At 45.8% G+C, this 17500-nt stretch overlaps 1 protein-coding gene across 1 annotated transcript in view; it reads right to left on the minus strand.

Moving 5' to 3' along the window:
* LOC143141937 (thyrotropin-releasing hormone-degrading ectoenzyme-like) overlaps nt 1–17500 on the minus strand; it is a 145585-nt gene that overhangs the window by 77393 nt on the left and 50692 nt on the right. Inside the window, exon 4 of the mRNA XM_076302617.1 lies at nt 3269–3423. Coding sequence (XP_076158732.1) covers nt 3269–3423 — 155 coding nt within the window. The remainder of the gene's footprint in view (nt 1–3268; nt 3424–17500) is intronic.

Here is a 17500-nt window from a genome sequence, read left to right on the forward strand (position 1 = left end):
TGACTACATGTAATTCGGAGAAATAACTTGATTTAGAAAGTATCCCACCAAAGGAGAGCTATAATACACAGCTGAGGACCTACTGTAACTGAGTATCTACTGCATGAGTGTGTGAGGTCTGAGATTGCTTAATGCGATACAGTCTAGTAGGTACTTCTCATTGTTCTCAAGGCCACTGCGTGTGTTACTATCAATGTAAGCCTTACCGTGAGCACAGAGAGGAATGCTCGCATCACAGTGAAGTATGCACACGGAAGTGGCATAAATAATGAACTCTCTCGACTACTGGTATTGTCCTCATAAAAATTCATGAGCGGAGATGTAGCCTGCGAGAATCTGATCTGATCCTCCAAAGGTCGTGTGATCAAGATAGAGGTCACGAGACAGAGATGATGAGAGGATGCCATCAAAGGAGGTTGAGAGGTTCAGCATGGCTTTTCTTTCACTCACTCCCACACACACACCACACACACACACACACACACACACACACACACACACACACACACACAGACGCATCCTCTGTCTTTCACCCATCCTGTTGTCTTCCACTCTGTACCATACAAACCATTGGTCCACTGTGTAAAGAGTCTATCAGCAGGAAAAAGGAGACCGCCATCAAGCTGAATGGACACACAGATCCTGCTATGATAGGAGAGCTCGGATATCTGCCTGGATACTTGCTTGTCTTTCTCTGCGCTGCTCTGTAATAACGCTTCGCCCAGTGATGACATTAAGCCAATTCAATCAATACACTTGTGATGGTGCTGAGAAGTGGAGAGAGTGGAGATGGGGGGGGGGACATATCAGATGACCCACATTCAAAGCTCTGCATGAACCGTCTTATCTGCAGGAGTTTATGGGGATGGTTCTGTGCCAGCATACACCCAAACTGACGCCCCCCCCCCTTAAGCCCACCCGCCTCAAGAACACAATGGCAAATAAAAGGAAGGAAGGACATCAGCAGGATGATCTGACATTTACACCCCAAACCCACCCCCCACCCCCACCCAACACAGCCAAACTCCTTCCATGGAGACTTTTATCAACATGCTGCAGCAGAGATCACACTATGCACTGTCTGAAACACACGCACACAATGAGAGAGGGGGGGGGGGGGCATGATTCAGAATCAGGATCCGCTCACTTGCTTGCTTGCTCGTTTGCTCTGAGCCGGCAGAGACGCTCTCCAACAACCTCGGCGAATAATCTCTCAACAAAAGCGCGACCCAAACAATCCCCAGTAGCACCACCATTCCACGGCAACAAAAGCGGGTGCACAATAGGGGGGGGGGGAGGATAAAAATGGGGCAAGATGAAAATATTTTTCCCAAAAACTATTTCACTGAATTTCTGGTGTGTGTGTGGGGGGAGGGGGGGGGGGGGCAGTGTGGGTGAGAATTGCTTTTCAACGTTCCCAAAAATATGGAGCTGCACCGCTCCCCTTGTGATGGCCTTCACTGGATGTGTTTGATCTTCCCCTAATAAACTGCAATGATGCCGCCACTAAAAGTAGGTTACAGAACAGCAGCAGGATGATACAAGCTTGGGAGCTTGTCTGGCATGTGTGTGCGTGTGTGTGTGTGTGTGTGTGTGAGAGAGAGGGAGAGAGAAAGAGAGAGAGAGAGAGAGGGAAATATGGAGAGACAGAGCTGAAAGACTTGAATACAAAAATAACAAGCTAAAGACGAGACAAAGAAAGACAGAACGCAAGAGCACAAAAGAAGTGGAGGAAGTAGAGAGAAAAACAAACAACATCCATAGAGGATGTGCAGGAGAAGGCCGTGAGAAGGCTGTGGTGCAGACACAGTGCAGCAACGTTATTCCGACCCAAACCCTCCAACCTGTCCAGCCCCTATGGACACTCCTCACACGATGCGTTTGGCCCCTTCCACACACCCAATTACTCCAGCAGAGGCACAGTGTTCTCTTCCCCCGGCCCCGGTCTTGTCTGAAACGAGGAGATAAACCTTCCGATCAAATGAGCACAGACGACCGTAAATACAATTCGCGGCTGTAAATCTGTCGACTTAAATCTTTAATGGTGCATGTTTTATAGCGCAGCAAAAAAAAAAAAGAGAAGAAGATGGCAGCTTCAACGGCTGCAGATGTCTTCCTTTCACTTTTCTTCACTAGGCCTGTAAACAACTTCGCAAAAATGCTGTGTGGAAGAACAGAGTATTTAGAGTTTGTGACATAAAATGGGGGGTGGTGGGGGGGTCGATTGAAACTGTAATGGAAGGTACCAGGTTTTAAAGAGGGGAGATAATCTGATGTTCTCTTCCCATGGTCATCAATCATGGCGCAAGGTCAAGCAGTGAGATTTCCACAGAGGACTTAATACAGCACTTGCAGTAAGTTTTGTAAAAGCTGATATGGATTACAACTTTGAAAAGTTTGCTGCACCTAAAAAAAAAAACTTTTCTAGTTGACTTTGAAGTATCATTAGTGAAACACTACCATTACTCCACACTTTTGAAAGATGTAAAATATTTAACGTACAGCTTCCAATGGCTGATGTGGAAATAGGCCATTTCCAAAAGCATGAATAGGAAAAAATAACCCCAAAACACAAAATGAGCTTCACAAACAATACTTTAAATGAATAAACTCCTGGGCTTTAGGCACTGTTTGTCTCAGAACCGCTCATTGTTGCAGTAGCACAAACTAGATCAGTGTGTTACAGTTTTCTGACTAAACGTACATGACCTGCTTTCGGAGAACATCTTATCTTATAGCGCACTGCAGATCAGCGTGTGCTTAGCCGAGCTGGCCAGATCAAAGGGCTCTCAGAGTGCTTCCAGCTTCGGTAGCTCTTTTAGCCCGGGCTAATGCACCTTCATTAGGAGCTCCAGTGCAAGCCACAGATGATTCCTACAGTACATCAAATGGATTGGCTGATAGCAGCATTAGAGTGCAGCACGGAGAAGATAGTGAAGGATACTGGCAACAGCCGTGTGATCTTCTAGGCATCGGTTTCATCCTACATAACAGATCATCAAATCTCTCTCTCCTTCAGTTTCTTTGTCTCTCTGTCTCTACAAGATGAATGTACAGGGAAGGACAAACCATACTGTACAAATGAAAGGCCCCTTAATAAGACAATTCCAATTTTCAATGGTCTTGAAGAGTTGGCAATGTGCTTGTTTTACCAGTGGATCACTGGTTTAAATTTGTGTGTGAGTGTGTGTGTGTGTGTGTGTGTGTGTGTGTGTGTGTGTGTGTGTGTGTGTGTGTGTGCGTGCGCGTATGTGTATAGGGTGCTTACCTGGTGGCAGATCTCGTGCACGACCACCATGGTCAGCTCCATCTGGTAGGAGAAGGACGATATCTCAGGGTCCAGCAGGATCTTCTGTTCCACAAACACACTAAGCCCCCAGTTCTCCATGGCTGCATACGGGTGCTTAGGGACCGCCAGCAGATCTGCACACAGAACATGAACACGCTTAGGAACCGCCAGCAGATCTGCACACAGAACATGAACACGCTTAGGAACCGCCAGCAGATCTGCACAACACAACACATGAACACGCTTAGGAACCGCCAGCAGATCTGCACAACACAACACATGAACACGTCTCCATGAACAGACGTACAACCAAGAAACAACCAAGTGAAGAACTTCATTAACCCCTCAAAAAAGAAAGGGTTGTTCAACACTTGTAATTGTACATGTATTCCAGAACAGACAGTTTCATTCAAAGCAACTTCTAATACAGTTAAACAGACATCATCATCATCATCATCATCATCATGAGCATACTGTTTATGCTGGCAGCCAATCACACCCATGCTTACAGTGCTGTTAGTGTCTTGCTGCCAATCATGCTTACAGTGCTGTTAGTGTCTTGCTGCCAATCATGCTTACAGTGCTGTTAGTGTCTTGCTGTTCACGTGCAGCTCCAGGAACATTTTGTATGGGAGGCCACTGTCTATCCTCTGCTATTTAAAATATTGAGGCTCTTTTACTATTTTATACCTTTTAAAGAGGGCAATTAGGATGGACATTTTCAATCTGAGCCCAGAGAAGCAAGAAGCCTTTTGACAGCTGCTAAGTCACCTATAGAAGACAGCCCTCCGAAGACAGGAATGGTGAGAACCTACATTATTTATGAAATTCAAATGAAAAGGGAATTTCAATTGTCTCGACAGCCACGGGGAAAGAAGCCCATGACTTTGGAGCTCAGGAGAGCCTTAAAGAGGAGAGTACTGGCACTCCACACACACACACACACACACACACACACACACACACACACACACACACAGGTGTCAGGTTGATTGGCACGGCTATCTCGCTGAAACGCTCCGGCTCTTCTGTCAAGGTTACGGCCAGATGACAGACCTGATCCATTAAGCCTTGCAAAGACTTTCTTCTCCTTCTTTTCTTAACCACACAAAAAACTGAAAATATGAGGTGAAAGTCCAAACGACATAAGAAGAAGACTAGCCCTGAGTCTCAAAGCATTAAACTCTCACATGCAGATGGCTGACAGACCAGTGCATGTCTTTGTGTCTGTCAACGACACGGGTAAAGACAGGCCCCCTCTGCCATGCAGACTGCTTCTGTGCTGCAGCTGTGTGTTAAGGGGCTAACTGTAGGCTTCTGTAGGATTCAAGCTGTCTTCAATTCACCATTACATTCACAACGGCACTCTGCCATTAACTTGCTTTGTATTTAATACCACCTCACACAAGGTACAAAGTGACATTACAAGAGGGATGGCCCAGAACTGGCTGGTTTGCATGCTAATTTCAGTGGATATCGGGGCAACACAGAACATAGACATTTTTGACATTTGCCATCAACATATCTATTATCTATTTATCATCTATTTACTACCTATCTATCTATTTACTATGGCTGTCTATATGGCGCTCAATCTGTAGTACTTGAAAAGGTTAAAATGTACTATCTATCCATCAACTGTTATCTATTTATCAGCCATCTGTTTGTACTTGCTACAGCACATAATACTTCATATATACATACAATACATCATTCTATTACAAACTATTTATATATCCTGTAAATACTGTCTCAACAGCATTTTATCTGCTATTTGCACTAAGTTAGATAGTGCATTTCATTGTAGTGAATTTTACTTGTGCAAAGACAATACAGTCATTTAATCTAATCTAATCTAAAATAGTTGTTTCTTCACGTGATGTTGCGGTTTCTCGGTCATGTTGAACGGTTTCAAGTAAAAAGAATGCATAGCAGCTTTAAAACCAGTCCTTTGACAGTAAAGCCCCATATCATCAACGGAGGCTGCCGGAACTTGATCACGCATTTCTAAACAAGAGGCAAGTCAGAGATAAGGCCACTGCAGTCAAACGAGAATCCCAGAGTGTTTCATCCCCTCGGCAAACACAAACATGGAACATGCCGCGTCGGCGTCGGCAGCGTCTGAGCCAAGCCTTATCAGCTGAGCAGGTGACTCACAGTGGCAACATGACGGCGTAATGCACCTACTGATCGCAAATCGCTGTCTTAACCGTGAAATACACACCACATCATTTCACATCTCCCTCAACCTCCCTCTGGTAAACAATTGCCACTTTGCATGGAAACTTGGAAAGGCTTCGATATCTCAACAAGCCTGATGTTTATTTAATTGCCTGGTTGTTTATGTCGGCAGAAAACATGTCTTTCAGCACGTACTGTAGCAGCAGAGGAAATTGCAGCTCTTGACTGGAGACGCTAGATAGGAAGACTTATGGTGTTAATATGTTCCGACATCTCACTTGCAGAACCGCCAACCACCTTGCTGTGAGAGACAGTGTTGCAGATCTGTGTGAGAGGCATGCAGGAACGCAGTGTGACAGTGCAGGATGATTCTCTCTGTGAGCCAATGAAGGAAACGCAGGGAGAGATTGTTTTGTGTTTGGAGTGCATAGAATGTGCCTCATCAGTCAGCCATAGGATGCTGTGGCAAGGGAACATGTGGGTTCAAAATAACAAACAAAGGCAAAATGGTTGTGAAACAGTTGTTTTGTTTGATTTGAGAGCACTGAGACCACACACACACACACACACACACACACACACACACACACACACACACACACAGAAGTGTTCTGAAGTAGTTCTCTGTCACAATACATGAACTTTAGGACAGTCTTGAACAAACAAAGATGAATGCATGCACAATCTAGAATGTCCAAACACAATTATCAAAATGAAAAAGTTAATTTGCCTCTTGCCCCTTTGCTTGTCCAATTTGAACCCACCACAGGCAAAGCATATCAGCACATGCTGCAGTCCAGCAGAACTGGTATAGCCTTGTGTCTGTGTTCAGTCCATCATGACTGGTATAGCCTTGTGTCTGTGTTCAGTCCAGCAGAACTGGTCTGTGTTCAGTCCAGCATGACTGGTATAGCCTTGTGTCTGTGTTCAGTCCATCATGACTGGTATAGCCTTGTGTCTGTGTTCAGTCCATCATGACTGGTATAGCCTTGTGTCTGTGTTCAGTCCAGCAGAACTGGTCTGTGTTCAGTCCATCATGACTGGTATAGCCTTGTGTCTGTGTTCAGTCCAGCAGAACTGGTCTGTGTTCAGTCCATCATGACTGGTATAGCCTTGTGTCTGTGTTCAGTCCATCATGACTGGTATAGCCTTGTGTCTGTGTTCAGTCCAGCATGACTGGTATAGCCTTGTGTCTGTGTTCAGTCCATCATGACTGGTATAGCCTTGTGTCTGTGTTCAGTCCAGCATGACTGGTATAGCCTTGTGTCTGTGTTCAGTCCAGCATGACTGGTATAGCCTTGTGTCTGTGTTCAGTGCAGCATGACTGGTATAGCCTTGTGTCTGTGTTCAGTCCAGCATGACTGGTATAGCCTTGTGTCTGTGTTCAGTCCATCATGACTGGTATAGCCTTGTGTCTGTGTTCAGTCCAGCATGACTGGTATAGCCTTGTGTCTGTGTTTTTGTTTTCTAATTTGTTTTCGTTCTCATTCTTCCGGGGGAGAACGTCTGCGTTCAGAGCAGGCAGTACGTCTGTCTCAGTACAACCAACCGTCCTAATAAGACATCACCCTGACGCTGAGCTTTCCAAACAGCCTTGTCTCTTTCCATCCAACGTTTTCTCCTACCCTTCCTTTCTCCCGTCAACACGCCCGCGCTCCTCAACCATCCTGGAGGAAAAGGAGGAGAAAGGGGAGGAGAGGGAGGAGGCGGGATGGTGAGCAGATGGAGATGTAAACCCTGGCGTCTGGTGGGTGGGGAAGATGGAGATGGAGGAGCCCGCGAAGGTGGAGGATGGCAAACATGGGGAAGAGAGAAGGAAGCAGCCTGGAGAAAGCATCGGCCCGCAGAGGAGAAGATCAAAACACCGGCAAAGAGTTTGTGCTTTCAAAGGCACACGCCTCTGTCATTGCAACACACTGCAATTACTGAACATGCAAACACAGACACACACACAAACACACACACACACACACAAATTCACTCACACACACACACACACACACAATTTTTAAAACATACTCCATACACACAGAAACTCTTGTTATCACACACACACACAGACACACACACACACACACACACACACACACACACACACACACACACACACACACACACACGGACGCACACACACAGACACACACACACACACACACACGGACGCACACACACGGACGCACACACACACACACACACACACACACACACACACACACACACACACACACAGGGTAAGGGGGAGTCCACTGTCTATTTCTGTCCAAGCAGTGGGCAGCACCAGCCCCACATTAATTTCCTTTATTTCCTTTATCCAGCTGAGCATTTTCTTTAGCCGATACACTGCTGGAGGAAGTGGGGCAAAGATGGGAGGAGAGAGGAAGAGAGAAGAAGAGAGAAGAAGAGAGAGGGAGAGAAAATAAGAGAGAGGAGGAGAGAAGAAGAGAGGAAGAGAAAATAAGAGAGAGGAGAGAGGATAGAAGAAGAGAGGAAGAGTGAGGAAGAGAGAGAGGAAGGAGGAAGAGAGAGGAGGAGAGAGGAAGAGAGAGGAAGAGAGAGGAAGAGAGGAGGAGAGAGAGGAAGGAGGAAGAGAGAGGAGGAGAGAGAGGAAGGAGGAAGAGAGAGGAAGAGAGAGGAGGATAGAGGAAGAGAGAGGAAGAGAGAGGAGGAGAGAGAGGAAGGAGGAAGAGAGAGGAGGAGAGAGGAAGAGAGAGAGGAAGGAGGAAGAGAGAGGAAGAGAGAGGAGGATAGAGGAAGAGAGAGGAAGAGAGAGGAGGAGAGAGGAAGAGAGAGGAAGAGAGAGGAGGAGAGAGAGGAAGGAGGAAGAGAGAGGAGGAGAGAGGAAGAGAGAGAGGAAGGAGGAAGAGAGAGGAAGAGAGAGGAGGATAGAAGAAGAGAGAGGAAGAGAGAGGAGGAGAGAGGAGGAGAGAGGAGGAGAGGAAGAGAGAGGAGGAGAGAGGAGGAGAGAGGAAGAGAGAGGAAGAGAGAGGAGGAGAGAGGAGGAGAGGAAGAGAGAGGAGGAGAGAGGAGGAGAGAAGAGGAGAGAGGAAGAGAGAGGAGGAGAGAGGAGGAGAGAGGAAGAGAGAGAGGAAGGAGGAAGAGAGAGGAAGAGAGAGGAGGAGAGAGGAAGAGAGAGTGCGGCACCCAAGACTTCTGTTACCCAGCATGACCTCTCAGCACTGCCAGGTCCACCCTCAGGCAAATGGACTTTCGGACTTTCTGATCCCCCAGGGCAAAAATGACTCTCTGCGCTCTCACTATGTGCAGACAGCAAAGGGCTTTGCAACGTGGCACTTTCTTAGAAGCCACAGTTTGTATATTTTGTTATTTTGTTATTACTTTTTTACTTTTGTGCTGACGAAAAGACAACGCGTGCCGCGTCTGCCTCCTTGAAATGCATGGTGTTGTGTTGGCTCTAGAGCATCCACAAAGCATGGCGGAGAAACATCTGCCCACACACTCAAACACACACACACACACACACACACACTCAAACACACACACACACACACACACACACACACACACACACACACACACACACACACACACACACACACACACACACACACACAACCTTCCCACCCCTCTGTGACAGACATTAGCATTCAGCCACTGACTCAGCTAGTTTGCTTCATGGACAGAGCGCAGGCTTGTTTGCCATTTCACCCGCACTGGGATCCGAGCCAGCACTTCCAAATCTATTAACTGGGCTGCCATCAAATCAATATTAATAGCAGCATGAACATTATTTGCCAGGAGCTCTGTGTATAGTTGTGTTAAATATATGTGTGTGGTGTGTGTGTGTGTGTGTGTGTGTGAGTGAGAGAGAGAGAGAGAGAAAGAGAGAGAGACAGAGAGAGAAAGAGAGTTTCTGATCATGGATATATGTCCTTCCGGTATTAAATTAATTACAAAGAATAACAATATCCACAGTCGTGAAGGCCTAATTTATTCCCTGGCCAGAGAGATAGAGAGACAGTGGAAAAGTGAATGAGAGAGAGAGAGAGATAGTGGATGAGTGTGAGAGAGAGAAAGATAGAGAGTGGATGAGTGAGAGAGAGAGACAGAGAGAGAGTGGAAGAGTGAATGAGAGAGAGAAAGAGAGAGTGGATGAGTGAGAGATAGAGAGAGAGAGTGGAAGAGTGAATGAGAGAGAGAGAGTGATGAGTAGATGAGTGGATGAGAGAGAGAGACAGAGAGAGAGAGGGAGAGAGAGAGAGATAGTGGTGGGAAAATTGATTTCTAGGACGGCATAATAAAGCTGCTGTGGCTGTCGGTGCTGTCGCTCGAGCCAACCAGCCACAATGCACCATGACAAGATGGCAGCTAACATGCCACACTCACACACACACACACACACACACCCTCACACACACCCTCACACACACTCTCTCACACACACTCTCTCTCTCTCTCTCTCTCTCTCTCTCTCTCTCTCTCTCTCTCTCTCTCTCTCTCTCTCTCTCTCTCCTGTCACATTAAACACATTCCCAGATAACAGCTGATCCGGAGTGGATTTGGTTCCGATCTGGCCCTGATCTGGCATGAGTCATCGTCTCCATCTGGGCCACATGTTGGGCTGCTGGCCGCGTTTCCGTGACAACTCCTAACTAAGTGTGTTTGGAATAAGGAGATAAGCGATCAGACGAACACCAGCATCAGCACCAGCACCAGCACCGTCGCCAGAGAACCGCTCGCGACCGCTCGCTCTCAAGGCTGTTTGATGTTTCATGACAGCTGCTGAAAATGAGAGTACAACGTGACCAAAGCACGTTAGCGATAAGAGATGTTTAGGTGTGTACTGTAATCATTAGCGATGTTGTTTACCCACACATACATCCCCCGTGACAGTCACCAAGGTCAGTTTCATATACAACCAGAGAGTTGAAAAACTGAAAAGTGAAAAACTAGGACATGCAAAACACATCCTGTGTGTGTGTGTGTGTGTGTGTGTGTGTGTGTGTGTGTGTGTGTGTGCATATGGGTGTGTGCATGTGCTATATGAGTGTATGAGTGTGAATTTTCCAAAAAAAATAACTATCTCTTCCTCTCTCTTCCTGTAGACTTTAATTATATGTATTAACGCCCAATCCCTATGTGCAGGAGATTAGTTTACACAGTACACATTAAAGTCATCCGTCTGCCATCCCTGTAAATGACTATCCTATGGGTAAATACCAGAGTCATTTATAACAGCGTTATTGCCACTATCCAGGCGTCCGTGGTCGTCTCGTTAATTACATGTTATTCCTCTTCGAGGAAAGTGAAGTGGGGGCTCCACCTCATATTGCTGGCCCAGCAATAATTGTGTTTCTTCATTTCATTACATTGTGGCAGGGCTAACGACCACCGAGGCTTCCAAGGCCGCGTTTGAAGTGGGTGGAAGGAGAGATGGGGGGGGTGGAGTGGGGGTGGGGTGGGGTTGGGAGGCTGTGTAGGGGCTGGATAATGAAAGGTTCCCTATGGCTCAGCTAGTGTACAATGTAGAGATGCAGAAGACTACTTAGTTGGCTTCAGTCGGCTTGCATGGGGTGAAAAAATGCTTGAATAATTCACAGCAATTATTGAAATTGTATGCATGTGTGAGAGGGTGACTGTGTTTGTGTGTGTGTGTGTGTGTTGGGGGGGGGGGCATTTGTGATGCTTGTGTATGTTTTTGATGTACCGTAAATGCATCAAATTGAATTTGGACTGTTTGGACTCTCTCACTTTCTCTGCCTTTTTCTCTCTTTCTCCTTCTCAAATTGTTTTTTTTTTCCTTTTTGTTCCTTTTGGTTATATTGTCGGTCTTTCTCTGCCGACTCACAGCTATCAACCTTCCTCTTGACTCCAGTATGAGACAACAATGGCTGTTCTACAGTACATGTCGACCACCTTAACCAACTCAAGCATCTCCACGGTAACAATGATGTGCCCCATTGCTGAGCCGAGAAAGGTTAAGGCCTCGCGATTTCTGCTCACACACAAAGAAAATGACAGCATAGAATGTACAGTAAAGTACAGATTCTCCAGGGATAGTGGTAGAGTCTACATGATCTGCATGCCATCACTAGCACAGAAGATTGACTACGGCCCTTGACTTGTTACCTTAATGACTAGAAATGTCGCCAGAGACGGAAATGTCAGAAAGGTTGAAAGATGAAGCTCATTTAGAAGTAGCATACAGTAGCATATTGTAGCGTATACAGTGTATATTAATAAATACATTCATGAATTAATCCACTGCATAATAAGGTACTTTGGATGAAAGTCTCAGACACACAATCAAATGTATGTTAATGAATTCAATTATGTGAACAAACAATCCTCATGAATATTCATAATTAAACAAACTTGCGAGCGTTTTTTTTTATGACTCAAACTTTATAAAAATGTAACTTTCCTGCATTCTTTGTAAGTGCTTGGGAAAAATCGCAACCTAAATGATTTGAAATTGTGTGTGGTCTTAAATCAGACTCTTCAAAGCTCTGAAACAACTGAACTTGAACAGGGTTCAAATCAAAATGCAGATCAATCAAGAGAAATACGGGTAAAAAATATTCTTTTTCCCAGATGCCATCTAGCAGAACTCAATAACAAATCTCTCCAGAAAACATCTGCTAAGTAAACAAAGGCAACTGCAATCACCTTGATGTAAAAGCTCCTTTGGGAAACCATTGCCGTCAAGAAGGATGGTAACACCAAGTTATTATGCATAAAAATCCACCATAGCCACCCACATAAACAATATGATAGTGACACGAATCTGTGCATCATTTCATATCATGTTCATATCATGGTCTGTGATTACTGTATGTGTATGTGGGTGAATGTAAAGTAGTTGTGTTTGTATACAGTATAGGTGTGTGTGTGTGTGTGTGTGTGTGTGTGTGTGTGTGTGTGTGTGTGTGTGTGTGTGTGTGTGTGTGTGTGTGTGTGTGTGTGTGCGTGTGTGTGTGTGTGTGTGTGTGTGTGTGTGTGTGTGTGTGTGTGTGCGTGTGTGTGTGTGCATGTGTGTGTAAGAGAGAGAGACTATTAGACTGTGAGACCATGGGAAATGTTTACATGATTAGCGGGACCCAATTAGCTTCAGCGCCATCCTGATAATGACGGGCCTCCTGCTCTGAGGAGGAGGGAGAGAGCAGATGCACACTCCTCCTGCAGTCCCACTTACACAGTCACGACTGCCTGAGTGGAGATCTCACAATGAAATACATCTGCATCCTACTAACACACACACAAACACACTCTCTCTCTCACACACACACACACACACACACACACACACACACACACACACACACACACACACACACACACACACACACACACACTCTCTCTCTCTCTCTCTCTCTTTCTCTCTCACAATGAAATACATCTGCATCCTACTAATACACTTCACACAGTGCTATCTACTGACATATGCAGTATTGTGCTGGCTGGCATTGTGTCCATTGCCACAGTACCTCCTCTGTCATATCTTTAGAAAGGAGATATGGCAAAAGAGCATGCAGCATATAACAACGCATCTACTGATACAGTACAGAGCTTGCTATGGTGTAGTTACTTCTTTTTCATTTCTCGGGAATACAAAAGCATGACTCTATTCCACTAAGAGTGTTGAGCCTGATATGGCATTGGGTCTATAATAATGCTGAAAATGTGACTCTGAGGTTCAATCAACCTGTAACACCAACAGCTTTTAATAAAGCGCCTCTTCAATAAGCAGTTTCAGCTCTCTGCTTTGTTTGATTGTGCTTTGGTCCCCATTATCCACATCAGAACCTTTTTAAATCCAGTCTGAATCTGAACACAAATATCGACTCCTTCTCTGTGTGTGCAGGAACAGTGGCGCCTCTGTATCTCTTTTGACAAAACTGGTAAGATAGTCTAAATGCAGGTCTACTTCAACTGAACCAATCTCACTGCCATAACTGTCACTAAACCATTTAAAAACACAGTGTGTTGCTCTCTGTGATGTGCCTTTTCTAAAGGGGCTTTTCATATCCGATGTCAAAGTATTCACATAGTATTCAAAGTCCAAAGGAGGCTTACTGTCAGTACTTCTAATCAAGTGATGATTGAAGAAGTTGCCCCTGGTATACTGTACCACTGTGTGGTGTGTGTGTGTGTGTGTGTGTGTGTGTGTGTGTGTGTGTGTGTGCCTGTCTGTCTGTCTACGTATGCTTTAAGCACACATACTGTTGTAATACTGTTATATCATTCTATTTTATTCTAAATGTTGATGTTTTCTTAATTTATTTACTGTATTTACTTTGACAATTGCTTTGAATTGAGAATGACAGAATGAGAAAAACTGAAGAGTAAGACAGAGAGTGAAAAAGAGAAAAAGAGGGTAAGATAGACTGAGAGAAAGAGAGAGAGAAAGAAAGAAAGAGAGAGAGAGAGAGAGAGAGAGAGAGAATCCTCCACAGGACTGGCCATGATGTCCCCTGGAGGCTGCCTCCTCCATAGCTCCCTGGCAGTCAGCAGCTTGCCCGTACATCTGAGCGCTTAACGTGGTCAGTGGGGCAGAAGGGGACACATTCACACAGTCCCCTGGTCCCCTGTCCTTCCCAGCTTTTCTCTTTCACTCCTTCTCTCCACGTTCTCTCACTCTCTTCCTTTGTTACTGCTCTTGCTCTCCCTTTCTCTCTCCCTCTTTCTCTTTCCTTTACTCCACTCTCTCTATCTTCTTTTTGTCAATCTCTTGTTCTCTTTTTTCTCTCTGTCTTATTCCCTCTCTCTCCATCCCTCTCTCTCCCTCACTTTCTCTTTCCTTTAATCCACTCTCTCTATCTTCTTTTTGTCAATCTCTTGTTCTCTTTTTTCTCTCTGTCTTATTCCTTCTCTCTCCATCCCTCTCTCTCCCTCACTTTCTCTTTGCAATGTGTCTGCCTATAAGGCTCCGTACAGCCACCACAGAGGTTCCATACAGGCCTGTATCTCTATCCACGTGTACAAGCCGTGCAGTCACCGAACCCTGCTATAAAGGGAAATCACTTTGAGCACCGAACAAGACAAAACAGACTGTAGCATGCGATGAATGAATGAGTTCCGTTTATACTACTTCCTGCCTCTCTCCACCTTTCCCATTCTTCCTTTATGTTCTCACTGTGCTAGCCTCCCCTCTTGTCTCCATGTTCCTTTATGTTCTCACTGTGCTAGCCTCCCCTCTTGTCTCGATGTTCCTTTATGTTCTCACTGTGCTAGCCTCCCCTCTTGTCTCAATGTTCCTTTATGTTCTCACTGTGCTAGCCCCCTCTCTTGTCTCCATGTTGAATGGGTTCCTATGAATGCCATCCAGATGATATTACTCAATGGCTCATACAGCGTGTCTGTGTGGCGTGGTTCGATACAGCTCATACAGTGTCTCTTTGTGGCGTGGTTCGATACGGAGCCTCCATTACTGCACGCGACGGGAGACGGGAAGCGGTGGCATGCGAGGCGCCAGTGTGAACACATTCAAGCTCTCCACGTGGGTACAACCCCAACCTCTACCCCACCCCACACCACACCAACCTCTACCCCACCCCACACCACACCAACCTCTACCCCACCCCACATTAACCTCCACCCCATCCCAAACCAACCTCCACCTGACCCCACACCAACCTCCCACCCCACACCAACCTCCACCCCACCCCACCCCACACCAACTTCCAGCCCACCCAAAACCAACCCCCACCCCTTCCATCTCCCCATGCCGATTCTTCAAAACACAAACGCCTGCTCCATTTCCTTAATGTCAACTCAATCAATGGCAATTTTTCCCCGCGGTGCTTCCAATCTGGCTACATTGAGGCAGCTCTGCCCAAACCGGGCAGGGGCAGGTGGCGTGAGCTTTACCCAGCCCCAGGCAAAACCACTCCGCTGGATGTCGCCTTCACTTGTGTAGCCATTGGTGTTGGGGAGGGAGAAATGGGGAGGTGGGGGGTGGGGGGAGGGGGGGTGTAATGATATCCCCTCTGGGGCCACCCTTCTCCAGCCAGCCAGACAGCCAAGACACCCAGCCAGCGAGGTTCCACTTCATTTGGGCTGTCCACAAATCACCGGCGCCCCAGTCGGCCGGCCGGCAGTCTCAGCTGCCGCCGCCTCTGCAGGTGTAAATGAAGAGACTGGGCACCTTTAGTGAGGGTCTTTAGCGAGCACCGCGATAAAACTGAGAAGTGGTCAAGCGCCGCCCGCCGTCACAAATCACCTCGGGATGGAGCCGTAATGGACGAGAGCTGCCAAGCCGCTGTTTTTCTCCCTCTCCCTCTCTTTCTCTCTATCTCTCTTTTTTCTTCACTTCTAGCTTTTCTTCTTTCTTTGCAATGTGTGGGATTGATGGAGCGTGACACACGAGGGAGATTACTACAGAGCTGATCAGCTGGCTGCGCACATCACCATGGAACATTCTAGAACACTTCTCATCTCTCACTGTCCCCTTTTTTCCTCTACCACACACCAGAAACTGAATAGGGTGAAAAATGGCTTTTCATGAAAAAACAAGATTATTAGCCTATTGTGAATGGGACATGAATATGTATATGTAGTGTGGAAAAAAGGGCTTTGAATGATGTAAAGAATTGTAGCATTGTATATCCAAACAGATGGTGAAAAAGCTGGTGAGAAAACTGTGGCTCCGAAAAGCTTTGTTACATAATGTGATTGAAGAGTGCAATAACAGGCAATGGTTTGAATTGCAGGTTATCTTTTTTCTAAACCTATATCACATATCTACCACTACAAGAAATATCTCCAACAATCCTTAGAGGGCCTCTCCAATATGATGATAGAGATCAGTGAAAAACACTACATATTGTCTCAAATGTGTACGTTTCCGATAACTGTGACTTACTGTATCTTGCTGTGAATCAAATTCTCATCTTTTCAGAGAGCAGAAAGGTTAAAAAAATATATGGTCCCTTTTTTTTTTTTTGGCCACAGGAGACAACACAACTAGCACACTGGCACACTGCATATTTCAGTGCCTGTTTCACTACAGTTCTCTGCCATCACCATCTGTAGCACTGATGAGGTATCTTGGCAGCTTAGGAAGATGTACTTTACAAATATCATTTTTTATTTATGTGACCTACCTTCCATTCTCTTTTTCTCATAGCCACCCTCTCTCTTTCTTTCTTAACACTCATCATTACACCCATCTCTTTTCTCTCTCTCTCTCAAACATCAGAGAGTGTGAAAGCCCATATTTCAGGATCCTGTCTGAGGAGATGGAGAGATTCATTAAGCATTCATTCATTAAGCTCTCTCTCTTAGTCTGTCCACCGAAGGGGAGGCCCACTGCCACGTCGGCTGCCTTCGCCATGCTAGTGGACGGATATGAGTTTAACGTTTTGCCACAGCCAGGGGGAATGAAACAGAGGACATACGGTTCCCCCTGATGACACAGATTATAGGCCCCGCAACCTCTCTCTGTTTCTCTCTCTGTCTCTCTCTCTCTCTCTCTCTCTCTCTCTCTCTCTCTCCTGAATCCTGTCTCCTGTCACCTCTCAGCATGCTACAGAGGTGCTTGCTAAGTTCTTAAGTCTTTTAGCCCACTAGTGTGCTAATGCGCTTGTCTGCTAGTCACCCAGGCCAAGGTTCCAGTTCCCCAGCAGAGATTCCATTAGCACCCTGTAGGAGATGGATCAGTGCATGCATCAGCGACCTGTGAGTCAGATTCTGGCCGTCTGCAGCAGAATGCTCATCTTCTGAGTGCTCTCAATTGTGTATGTTCGTTTAATGGTTTTGCACATACTAGCATCTTTATAAATCTTTGAATCCATCCATCAACCAATCAATCTATTTATACTACATATCTATGTAGACTTATAGATCAAGACGGGTCTCTAGAGAATAGTCTAAGACAATAATAGTCAACTATAGGACAATACAGCCAAATACAGGCAAAGTTTGCAAGCAAAGAAAACAGCTAGAACCGGGCAGGCTGTCCAGCCAAACCTGCAGATATAAAATACACAGGCAAAAACCAAACATGGGCACAGGAAAAACAGGCAGGCAGACTATCCAAACTCCTTGTAGCAAAGAACAGTCAGAATAACC

The sequence above is a fragment of the Alosa pseudoharengus genome, unplaced genomic scaffold (genome assembly GCF_046254945.1).
Source record: "Alosa pseudoharengus isolate Yale_2024_CS ecotype anadromous, Long Island Sound unplaced genomic scaffold, YU_APseudo_1.1 YU_APseudo_1.1_scf_24, whole genome shotgun sequence".
Classification (NCBI taxonomy): domain Eukaryota; kingdom Metazoa; phylum Chordata; class Actinopteri; order Clupeiformes; family Clupeidae; genus Alosa; species Alosa pseudoharengus.